The 12,900-nt window shown below is 47.4% G+C and overlaps 1 protein-coding gene across 3 annotated transcripts in view; it reads right to left on the reverse strand.

Moving 5' to 3' along the window:
• The window catches only part of MYZAP (myocardial zonula adherens protein), a 476,299-nt gene that overhangs the window by 400,270 nt on the left and 63,129 nt on the right, over positions 1–12,900 (reverse strand). For all 3 annotated transcript variants that reach the window (XM_085644097.1, XM_085644095.1, XM_085644096.1), the window contains exon 2: positions 10,184–10,270. In XM_085644097.1, coding sequence (XP_085500223.1) covers positions 10,184–10,270 — 87 coding nt within the window. The remainder of the gene's footprint in view (positions 1–10,183; positions 10,271–12,900) is intronic.

A 12,900-nucleotide genomic window follows, 5' to 3' on the forward strand; every position in this document is an offset into this window, starting at 1 on the left:
GATGGGGAGGTCTGGAGATGTAGGGGTAGTTCATTCCATGTCTTCGCTGCTAGGCAGGAGAAGGAGCATCCTCCATTCTCACTACATTGGATGTAGGGGTGTAGACTAGCAAGAGGAAGGCAGATCAGAGGTGTATGGTGGGGTGGTGAAATTTCAGGCAGTAGTTCATGTAAACTGGTCTGCAGTTGTGTAGGGACTTTAACGTGTGGGTCAGGAGTTTGAACTTGTGTCTGGTCTGTAAAGGGACCCAATGCCGCTCCCGGAGGTAGATGGTGATGTGGGTTCATCTTGGAAGGTTGAGGACGAGCCTGGCCGTGGTGTTCTATATGGTCTGTAGTCAGGAGAGGAGGTGGGCTACAATCCAAGCATAGAGGGTGTTCCTGTACCCCTGTCAGCTGGTGATGAGGGCCTGGCTGATTGTGCATCTTGAGTTCTGGGGTAGCCATTTGAAGATCTTGCGAAGCATGTGTAGGATGAAGAAGCAAGAGGAGAGACAGAGTTGACCCGGGATGTCATGGTTAACTTGTTGCCTATGATGATGTCTAGGTCTCTAGCGTGGTCAGTCAGGTTTGAAGTAGGTCAGAGTTCCATGGGCCACCAGGATGCATCCTGCGGGAGGTTTTCTTGCCGAAGATAGGTGCCTCTGTCTTGTCTGTGTTGAGCTTCAGGCAGTTGTCCTTCATCTAGTTGGCGACATTTGTCATGTAGTTGTGGAAGTTGGTCTTGGTCATGAAGGTGTCTTCAAAGAGGGAGAAGATGAGTTGTGTGTCGTCGGTGTGGGATATGATGTAGAGTCCATGGGTTTCAAGAATGCTGGCTAGTGGTGTCATGTACGTGGTGAAGAGGGTAGGGCTGAGGTAGGATCCTTGAAGTACTCCACAGATGATTTATTGGGTACGATGGTGAATGGTGATACAGAGACTTTTTGAGTTCTTCTGGTGAGGAAAAAGGCGATCCATTTGAGGGCACTTCTTGGATGCCGATGTTGTGCAGCCTTGTGATGAGTTGCTGGTGAAAGACTGTGTCGAATGTTGCAGTGATATATAGGAGTATCAGTGCCACTATCTTACCCTAGTTAAGTAGGGCTTGGAGGTAGTCGGTTGCAGTGATAAGGGCCGTCTCGGTACTCTTGTTGCTGTACAATCCACAGTGACAGGTATCGACTAGATGGTATCATTCCAGATGTGTGGTGAGTTGTTGGCTGATGGCTCTTTCTGATACTTTGGTCGGGGACAGGAGCAGGGAGATTAGTTGGTAGTTGTTGAGTTTGCAGGGGTCGACTGATGGTTTCTTTAGTATGATGTTGGCCTCTGCATGGGTCCAGTTCTCAGGGAGCTTGGCCGTGGCTATCTAGGTGTTGTACAGGGTGGTGAGTTTATGACTGATCCTGGCTCTGCCTAGGTTGAAGATGTGGTGTGACCAAGGGTCGATGGGCCCCTGCAACCTCCCAACTAGACCCAATTCATGATGGAGGTGGTGTCCCTGAGGCAAGCTTGTTCCATTCGGTCATTCAGTTGTCTTTGATAGTAGCAGGGCAGTTGTGTTGGGGTTTAAAGTCCCAGTAGATTTTGGCGATTTTGTTGTGGAAGAAGTTTGCGAGGTTATCACAGAGTTCCTCCCAGGGGATTTTGTTGTTTCTTGCAGCTGAGGGCTTGGAGAATTCCTTGACCATGTTGAAAAGTTCTTAGTTGTTGTTAGAGCTTGATTTGATGTGTGAAGCTAAGCTTTTTTCTTCAATTCTCTCAACTGTCGGTGGTAGATTTTGAGGGCAGTCCAGAAGGAGTTCCTGTAGGTGGTGTCCTTGCTTGTGTACCTTCTCCTTTCCAGTTGTTTACAGTGGCTTTTAGCAGTTCTCGGTGTACCAGCTTGCCTGCTTGGTGAACCTTTTAAATCTTAAAACAATCATAACTCCGGTTGTACGGATTGGATTTTTGGCATTTTGGTTTGGTTTTATTCATTAAATTCTACTCTACTTTTCTAAATTGGTGGGGGATTTTTCTTGTGTTGCGGTTTCCCTGCATTACTGTTTAAATTTTGCACAAATACTTTACACATTGCTCTAGGTTAAGCCTAGCTTCTCGGTGCCAAGGTACCAGAGGGTTGAGCACAAGATAATTTAGGGTTTGCTCGTTACTTCACCCTGACAAGTATTGTGGTTGTGGTTTTACCCCTTCAACCAGTAATCCAATTTCTTGCATACGATCATTGAACCTCTGACACAAAAATCTTCTATGAGGAACAGGAGGATGACCTTACCAAGATTCAAATTCACAAACTGAAGGTCAACACACGTGGCAGCAAGCATCCAAGGTCACTGTGCTCTGCTGAGGTCATGCCATCTTTGTAGATCTACAGTTGAAAACGCTGATGTCGCCTCTGGCATAGTAGGCGGTCCCCCCTCCCTCCCTACCCAGCGTCACTTTAGTGTTCCTCATCACATTTAAAAACGTGTTTTTGGTGCTTTGGGTCTAGGAAGGCACCCCAAATCTCTTTAAATTGTTCTTTTTTTGTTTGTGCTCTTTGTAAACGAATACGACTCTGAATGGCAGTTAGTTTTAGCATTACTTTCATCTAATAATGATATCACTTTCAAATGTAAATAAACCAGTCCTCAACATTTTCACTTTTTTAATTCACCACCATAGCTCTTTCTGGTGGCCCTTTACAGGGATGAGGGTTAATCTTTATGGAAAGCAAACTTCCCTCACAAGCCTAAGATCACAGTTTGCAAGCCCTAAATATGTACTGAAGAGGACCCCATCAGGTTCTGCTACATTCTACTCCTGATGTTGGCCTCTCCGGGTCGGTCCACTAAGCCATGCAGTTTATCTTTGACAGTCTGCCAGGCTGATTTCTATGGCCAACCACACTGACATTCATAATGTGTCCCTTCTTTCTGGTACGCCATGCAGTCTCTTCTCGTTCTCCTTCCTTTGACAGTCTGAAAAGAGACGCTCCGTCTTACAGACTAAAAAAACTGGCCTCCGGTGTCAACAGTATCTTCCATTAAAAAAATTCAAGTACGTCCCAGTCCAGAGAATGTCTTGCCTGTACCAACCACTGCCTGGTACAGTCACTATGAAACAATGCGTGAAGTGATCGTTGGCAGAGACCGACAAGTAAAAGGTAAATACTGTCACCATTTGTCCTTCAGCTGGTAAAGAGTCAAGCTCATGGCTAGGGTAAAAGTACAACTTAAGAAACTTCAAGTCAGAAGTATGTGCAAACATTCTCCAGTTTAATAAGAATGCCAGATATCATAATTACGGTGAAGTTTGGAAACAATGAAGCCTTTGTTCGGATGCCCATTTTCCTTTACAACCTGCAAGCACAGTGTGTATGTTCTAGGAATGCAGAATATTTTCATTTTTTGTAGAAACGTTTTTTTCTGCATCACAATCATAAACATACGAAAAATAGTCAAGCATTTAGGCTTATCAAATAATACAATGTATATTTTGTTGTTCAAAATAGACTTCTAGTGATTAAGTAAGAAGCCAGATGCTAGGAAGAAGAAAACCAAGTTATTTCAATATGTTACTCTCAACAGATTTTCTACATCCTCAATCAACTGGATATTGTAATAGAAATGCTTAAATACCATGCCAAACAGCACATCCTTATAAAAGACAGTTGTCATAATCCTTGTGAACAAAACTTATGTTACCAATGCATTTAACCTCTTCAGTGCCCATGACGAGATAGTCTCGTCATGGAGCACGGTTGCGCTGTGCCCAGGACGAGACTATCTCGTCATGAACCCCGCCCGCTAATGTAACGCCCGGCACAGGGCGGGGAAAGGGCGTGGCACTGAAAGGGTTAAAAGCACGGGTCGAACTGTGAAGGCAAAGCCATGCTACATTTTTCACCAAATAAAGTAATTTGGCACATTATCCCTGGTACTTTACTTTGAGTTTTTTTTTATAAATATAGGATGCAAGATGCACACACCTAATAGATCAGTAAACTGCCCATTGCAAATTTATTGGATCGACAGAGGTAACCAAAGGATAAGTTAGGGAAAGTTAAATACATATGTTTGGGGGGGCGTGGCTAGCAGCCAACGAAAATGGCCGCAGCCTGAGAGCGCTCCGCAATCTAAGGCACTTTCCACTTGTTAGAACTGGGGTCACCAGTTCCGACACGGTAGCTTGGCGCGAGGTAGGAAGGCACCCGAAGGCATTGTGTAAAGCAGTTGTGCAGCACTCACTCACCCGGACTCAATAATGCGCACACAATGAAAAGACACCACACCAAGCTAGTTCGTAAAACAAGATCCTTTATCTAATTCAAGTCATGGCGAATCAATTCATTTCAGTAACAGCAGCTAATTTCAGGGCAACAATAAATTCATTCAAGTAAATGGAGCAGGTAATCTCAGGGCAGCAATTAATTCATTCAGGTAAATAGCGCCGGTAGGTAACTCTTCGTATATACTTATGCAGCTAGCATAAACATCTCTCAAAACTTTAGGCACATAACAGTAAGGTGCTCAGTAATCAGGGGCATCATAGGCAACAACATTTCTGTGATCCCATTAATAAGAATAGCACTTGGTTGTTAGGGACATTCTAGGCAACATTTCCTACGTAGGGGCACTCTAAGCAAAACATAGAACAAGGGCTAATCCAGGTGACAGAACGTCTACAACTAGCGCAGTCTTATGCCCAGTCCGGCTCAACCGCTCCACAACAAAGATTCAAATGGGGCCTTCAGGCCCCGGGTGCAGCTCCCTGAGGGGAGGGGCGATCACGGGGCTGCCACTCCGATTCTGCGTGGCTCCTTGGCAGCCACCCTATCCCCGGTGATCTCTGCCCTCCCGCGGGGGGGGGGGGGTTACCTGAATGCTTCTGGCCTCAATAGGCCTGCACGGCTCTGTCCTAGCTTGGGGGGGAGGGGGGGTATAGTCTGGAGCTCCCGCTCTCCTTGGAGCCCCCGCGTCGGTGTTCACAGTTGGCTCCGGGCCTTCCGGGTCTCTCCTCGGCCCGGGAGCCAATGGGGTTGCGGCGTTCTGGGGGCCAGGCACGGAAGCCAATTGGACGGAGACTACCAGAGGGCGCGGCCGCAGGAACCAATGGGGCCGCGCCTGCCACCAGACGCGGCCGATGACGTCCGCCACGAGGTAACGCTCCGAGGCCTAGCGCGGCCTTCCCTACTACCGCGGCGGCCCTCCCCGGCTTCGGGGGCCGCAGCGGAGATCTTAAGCGGCGCCTGGGCCGCGGCGGTGAATCAGGGTGCAGCGCTTCTCCTTGTCCCAGCGCTTACAGGCGGATGTCTGGCCAGCGGCGGTGAGTCTCCCACGCTCGCGCTTCTCCTCTCGGTTTCTCCTTTCCTCTTATACCCCTTGGTCAGGTGACCCTCCTGTAAAGGCGGCAAAGTTTAACCCCTCCCAGGGCTGGAAGGTTCCAGGATCTTCCACATGTTGATCTATGGGACAAAAAGGCGGGATGGCAAAGATACAGTATCAAGATGTCCCAGCCTGCTCCTAACTACTAGTGCGTGTATTCAATGGCCACTCCGCAGTAGCAGGGGCCTGTGGTAGCCATGTTATTAGGAGAGAGCACTTGCACCTCAGCACTGTTTGGCAGTGGTAAGGTGCCCAGAGGCCTAGGTCCAACAAAAAGATGGCGGCAAAAATGAGGCGACAAGGGCAAAAAAAACTGGGTAAGACCACCCTAGGGCTGACAGGTCTAACACCACTATAATCCTGTAATTATTCCGGCGGCAACATCAACTCAGAGTGATAAAAGGTAGCCCCGGAGCAACCAGAGCACGGCTGCCGCAAGTTTGATCTCCGTGCGAGCAACCGGCGATGACTGGGACTGCGGGGCGGAGTCACGGCCAATGAATTGAAAATAAGCCGGGGCCTCGCGTGAATCAGGTGCCGCCTACGGCGGAGGCGAGATCGGCCCGGTCCCCAGCAGTTGGTGAAGGGATCTGGGAAACGTGAAGAGCTAAGCCGGCCACAGCGAGACAAGCCTCACGGCACGAAGCAATGGTCCAGACCAGACACGACATCCAGGTACTGAACTCACCGGAGGGGGGTAAACAGTGCTTGAGAACCGCATTGAGCCCAGGCCAGGGCCAAGCGTTGTCGCCTACGCCGCAAGGACAACTCGGACGTGGGCGGGGTCATGCGAGTATCTGTTCGACCGGTACAAGGCCCTCGAGCCACCGCTGTGCCCCGGACTACCTGCCACGCACAAGTGAAGCAAATCCAGAGTATTGAAAATCCGGAGCGGTGGTGAGGGCGCGGGCCTGTGGAGGAGAGAGGCCCGCTCATGTAGGTGCTGCAGCGCGAATATTCTTGAGGTTGGCGGCACCAAGGCAGCGGGACCCCATACGCCCTAAGCCATAAACTCCTGGACCATCCTGTGGTGGCACTAAAGGGAGGCGCAACGTATTCTGCGGGTCGTAGGTTCCCGCCTGCACTCTATTTCAGCTCTTCATTGGGGTAAAGAAGATTGACCTCCACGACACCTGAGGGGGACGACAAATAACCCAATTGAACAGCGACAGAACAAGGGGCACTGCGACAACGGAGGAGCCCAATATACTCTCAGGGCGCAGTATAGTCATCAGGAGATACCGAGTGGAGACGGAGATACAGCATTGAACATACGACAGAGCTGGGGCGGAACCCATGCAATAGTACCCGCTCTTGGAGGGGTGTTAGTGGGAAACAGGAAAGGCCACGCGCGGAGGATACTCCCGCTGGCAGGCAGCGGTGACTAATGTTCTCCCCTCCTCCTCCTCCCCCTCCCCCTCCCCCCCCCCCCCCAGTGACCTGCCGCGACGCCCAGCGAACTGGACACCATGGGAGGCCGAGGCCAATGCCCGGTCCAAAGCATCAAGCTGGAAAAATATGCATTCCACAAGGAACAGCCGGACACACCAGCAATGCTCACAGAAAGTGGAGGTGGCCCACAGACTGAAAAACCTAAAGAGGTCACTCCATAGGATATAATGACCACCCTGCATCAGCTACAAATATCTATTGGTACAATCTCCACAGACATTACACTACTGCGTGCCAATGTTTAAAAAAAGAATACAAGAATAGCAGAGGTGGAAACTACCAAGGCAGCTCTCTCCATAGATACACCGGCTTTGCAGCAGTAGGTGCGACAACTGGAACGGGCGAAAAAACAAATGGCGGACAAGCTTGATGATCAGGAAGGCTGATTGAGGCGCAACAATATATGCCTGGTCGGGGTACCGGAGAGCGTCAAAGGGCCGGCCCTGGATCTCTTTGTAGGAGACCTCATTAAAACTCAACTACAGCTACGTGGACTATCCAGCTTCTTCTCAGTGGAGAGGGCCCACAGAGTACCTGGGGAAGGCCCCGGCTGGGGCCCCCTCCCCCAGACCCATACTGGCACGCATATTCAACTTCTGGGATCGGGATACGACTCTGCAGGAGGCGCGCGTTCCCCCTCACTACATGTGGACAATTGCACTGTGACCCTCTATACAGATTACACAGCAGCTGTGACCAAGCAGCGTCGCAATTTTCTAGATGTCAAGAAATAACTGCGCAATCGAGAATTTAAGTACGCAATGTTGTTTCCGGCAAAACTGAGGGTAGAGGCAGAGGGAGAAAGCTGGTGCTTCATGACACTGGAGGAAGCCCACGACTGGCTGGAGGGATGGCGCCCTGCCGCAGGATCCAAGAGGCAAGGACAGAAACATAAACACCAACCCACGTCGTCGGCATCATCAGGGAGATGGAAGCATCAGGTGGCTCACAACTGAACGCTGATGAGAACTCAGACTAATATCACGCCTAAGGGATCTTAGGACTAACTGGGGGGCAACCCAATAGCAGGGACAGGAGGAACCGACAACAATATATTTCGTTGCTGGAAATCCATTGACATGGATTGCATTGGACATCCTGCATGGCGGCACCAGAGACATTCGCTGTTGGGGCCGAGACATCTTGATGTGAACATTTAGCCGCTATAGACTGCAGTTTAAGGGGATGACTTACGGAGATTGTTGCATAGCTCTCCCCCTTACGCAAGTATAAAGTCATGGGAAATAAGTACTCTGCTAAGTTGGGAAGGCAGGTAGTTTTAAGTCTGCTGTGCAGGGAGGCAGGGGGGGAAGGTATCAGTTAATTGGGTTATCGTTTGTTTTGGTACAGAAACATGGTGCGATACTTAATGACATACATGCTGACAACATGACGCGCATATCACAGGGCCCTCTTCACTCCTACATATGGGATGTCACACGCGACACGAATAGACACAACGAGGGACGTCTCACCCACACAGTTTTCAACCTCTATGACATCACACCTTCCTTTCACTGTGATATAATGGAATGTAAATGGTCTTGGTGACAAAATAAAAAGGGGACTTGTCCTCCAATACATCAAACGTAAGCGCCCGGCTGTCGCGCTGATACGAGAAGCACACTTCGTGGGCTCGGCATGTAAGGCCCTGGATAGATGGGGCTACAAAATAGCGGTGCACTCTGAATTTACCTCCGGTTCTCGAGGGTGGGGATTTTAATTAATAAACGCTTCCCACTGATACTGAAGGGGTCCTGGACGGACGACCAGGGACGATATGCAGCGATAGCTTGTCAATGGGAGGGACGGTCTTATAACCTGGTATCTATTTATATCCCACCAATACTACACCAGACAACCTTCCCGCCCCTGGGAAAATTCCTATTATCACTCCCGCAGGGCAAACTCATTGTGGGGGGCGACTTCAATGCTACGATGGACGCAACCATAGATAGAAAGACCCTAGGGACCCCAGCAGTGTAAACCTTAAATTAGTCGAAGTTACTGATGCAATTGGTCTCATTGATATATGGCGCATCAGACACCCACAGGAGCGACAATACACTTTCCACTCGTTCATAATAGTCTTTCAAGGATCTACTATATATTTACATTGGCAACGGGGTTAGAAAGGGTACTAGAGGTCTCACACTTACCCAGGGGCAAAACAGACTATTCACCGGTGCTCATTACATATGCATCCTACACCCCGGGACTACTCCGTCTGTTTCCGCTTCACCCCAGATATCTTAAAAACCGTAAGCTTGGGAAAGGTCTAATTTGATTTAGAGATTGGCGGAGGAGAGTTACGTCACTACAAATATGACGGATATGCTTACTAGAAATGTCATAGGCTTTAACGCACTTGTAATACTGGAAATGGAATATCCGACCTCTGACAAACTGTAGATCAGGCACTAACGGGGTGTAAGTACCACTGGTGCAGCAGGTGCAGTGGCACAGGGCCCCAAGACCTGTGAGGCCTATGGACTCTCTGAATAAAGCTACATTTTACTACCTATTGAGTACTTCTTTAAAGCGGCTACTATATTCACAACTAATTCTTGCCATTCTTTTTTATGCCAAAAAAGGAGTTAAGCTAAATACAGTGACCAAACAAAACAGTAGATAGATATGTTTCCATGCACACAATTCTCCACATTTAATTTAATTAACAGACTTAATAAAAGTACTATTCTATTCCCTTTAATTCTTACAGTTGCAGGATAGATCATATAGCATCACAGCTCATTTTCCCAAAAAAACAATTAATGGCCAAAATTACATTCTTCCGGATTGCTCTATGATTAATCAGACAAACCTGTGTTGGTCCAGGGAAGGGAAAGGGAAATTTCTGCGAATCTGCTAGGCAATTACAGCTAGGAAAAGCCAACCTAGCTCCATGAAACCCTTACATATGGTTTCACCTGTACTTGTTGACCCCCACTTCCATATATTCTACAAAATGTTTCAAGTTCTGTGTGATCAAGAACAGGCTGCTCCTTTGACAGGCGGCAAACCATGAATTCTTTATTACATATGACAATTATGATGTTTAGATGCTGGGAAGGCAAAATTCCTGAGAGGCTGGTCGAATAGAACATAATGGCAAAAGTTTAATTAGCATTATAATTGGTCATTATTACTTTTAGGTTCGGTTGGCAGAATTTCTGAAAGGTTGGATAGAACTTTTCCAGTTACAGTGTGCAGTTAGAAACCCCAAGACAAAGTCATGGGTTAACTTTAGGAGCCACATTTTCAGAAAAAGAGTCAGCAACTCGGATATGATTTTGCCGTTTTAAAAAAAATCTACATACAAAAAAGTGAATGGAAAATCTTCAGAAATGTTTAATTATTTACATTAAACAATACAGTGCTTACCTTTTCTGTTTTCTCCTTAACATCGTTTTGTTCTGAATTTGATGCATCATCAACAGGCAGAGTTAAGCGCAGTCGGCAAATGTTACCCTTGGAGAGAAAAACATAAATGTATTTTAATTTAAATGACTTTGCTTTAAAAAAAATGTCCCAGTAATTGGATTTAAGTGCCCTTAACATATTATCCACATCTTTACACTAAAGGACTGGATGACTAAAAACACAGGCGTAGCCGGTCCATTGGGGCTGAGGGGCCACGCTCCTCCACCTTTTGCCCCTCGGGAACAGTGTCTGTCAGGCTGCACAAAGGTCAGCCTGACAGACACTGTGCACTTTCAGTTCAAGCAGCCAGGAGCCAGACATGCGCAAAACGTGCAGGCTTCTGGCTGCCTGAGCTGAACTTTGCTGGGCTGAGGAAGTCATAGCTCCTGTGGGCGTGACGTCCGCAGCTTGACAAAGGTCCCGGAGGCCCTCCCCTCGAGGGGTAGCATCACTGATTTTCTCGCACCTGGGTGCTTCAGTGTTAAGCCCTGAAGCGCCGAGGGTCGAATGTCAATCAGTGACACTTCATCACAGAGTGGGGTCAGCAGTCTCCCTGACCCCATCCCACACTATGATGACATTGGGACTTCTGCATGAGGGAAGGCAGCAGTCCCAAGCCTCCTGGAACCTCTGACGCAGAGCTGGCTGCTGGTAAGTGTGTTTTATTTTAAATAAATGTTTGGTGCGTGTATGTATGAATGTTTGGTAAAACGTCTTGTGAATGGATGTGTGTGTGTGTGCGTGTGTGCGTGTGTGCGTGTGTGTGTGTGTGTGCATGGCTGGCTGCGAGTGTTGTGTATGTGTGCGTGCCCCACCCCCCACCTTCCTCCAAAACTTACCGGCCGCCACTGTAAAAACAGTGAACTTATTTCACAAAGGGTGTTAATCAACCTCAGGCCTACCTCCGCTACAGTTTTAGGTCTCCCCTAAAGACAGCTTTTACCATTGTGGGCTATATCAATACTTACAGTGAGCTTTGGGTCAGCCATTGCCTTTCATTTGTTGGCTCTATTGGTAATCTCATTTGCTGCTTCTTATTTGATGCCTTGCCTTCCCATTTTTGTGTGTGGCCCTCTCCTGGAGCAGAGTCTCTTTACCATCCTTTTGATAGCGACTCACTGGTATCCTTCCACTGCTCACATTTAGAGAATATTTTTCCTTTTTACATTACCTTCTCCATGTGGCTGCATTTATTTTCTTGTTCTCTCTCTCTTGTGTGCTGTTTACCTCCCCAAATACCCACCCCGCACACTGTTGTTTCCCCATCAACAGCCAACATCCCTCTCCAGCACCATCCCCCATCACAGTCCTTGAAATAAACAGGTATATATGTTTTTTAAGGTCCAGGCACCTGCCATTTGCTGCTCGGCCACTCTGCACTCCAAAAAGCATTGTCACATGCGTATGTTACTTCCTTGCAAAACACCCACATCTTGTTGGTTCCCTCCACTTTCCCCATTTCCTCCTCTTATTCCACTCCTCTTGTGGTCATTTAGATAATTCTTTTTTAACTAATTTTTTTTTAAAGATCCCAACAACTGACATTTGCTACTAGGCTGCACTGCTCTCCAAAAAGAACTGTTGCACAAATCACATTTGATTTTTTTTTATTTATCGATCTAAGTAGCTTTTGCATATGTGCAACCACAGATACGGTCTCTAGCACTGGCCATGTTTTTGCATATTTCTTTCTTTCCTTTTCAGTTTTTTTTTGCTAATGCTGAACAACATCAGCAAAAAACATTGGGAAAGCCAACAGGCCAATAAAATAAGAAATAATTGTTTGCAAATGCTTGGTCTTTCTTGGGATTGGGTATCCCTTAGTAGACTGTAAACAGAACTCAGTTACTACACAATTGTGTAGCCCCCCCTTCTTTTCCCAGACCCCACCCTTATGCACAATTGCTCTCCTATCATTTTGCATTAATTTGAAGTTTTAGCAATTTTTTTAATAAACATTCTAAAGTGGAACTCAGTTGGCATTTTCGTCTCTGTTTATCAGATGAAGGTGACTGTTATACCCTATATTGTCATGGAGATGGAACATTTCTAGAAAACTTTTAAAGTATCTGCGCGTGTCCAAAAATAATAAGCAGTGCTTGATGGGGCACAAGTTATAATTAATTGATTAGACTATAACTGGCAAATCTCATTGTTTTTGGGATTTTTTAAAATGAGTTCTTGTTCTATTTCAACACTTAACTTGAACATCCCTTTAACCTCTGTGTGTTTTTTCAATACAGTTTTTGGGTTTTGATCCTACTCTAAATTGGCCCAGTGTCCAACCCAACTCGAGCTCCCAACTTAATCTGCGCAGGACCTTAGGCCGAGCGCAGCGGGGGTTGTCTGCAGGGCCTGGACTCATGATCAGGCCCTGCACCCAATCCTCTACTGGCACTCAACCATAACCATGCACAGCCTTAGGCCCTGCGCTGTGGGGGGTTGGCCACTGGGCCTGCGCCCAATCTCCTCCATGGGCATGCCTATGCCAGCTCCTAACCACGACTGTGCACAAAGCTGATCTACCAAAACGTTTACTATTTTAAAATATGGAAGTGGTTAAGCAACTGAGAAGATTGGTTGGGTGAGTAAACAGGAGTGGAAAGGGGATGTGGTATTTGTGCAGACGTCTACTCTTTTAACACATATTTGCCCCTCAAAAATACTTATGCCTCACA

The sequence above is a fragment of the Triturus cristatus genome, chromosome 3_1 (genome assembly GCF_964204655.1).
Source record: "Triturus cristatus chromosome 3_1, aTriCri1.1, whole genome shotgun sequence".
Lineage (NCBI taxonomy): Eukaryota > Metazoa > Chordata > Amphibia > Caudata > Salamandridae > Triturus > Triturus cristatus.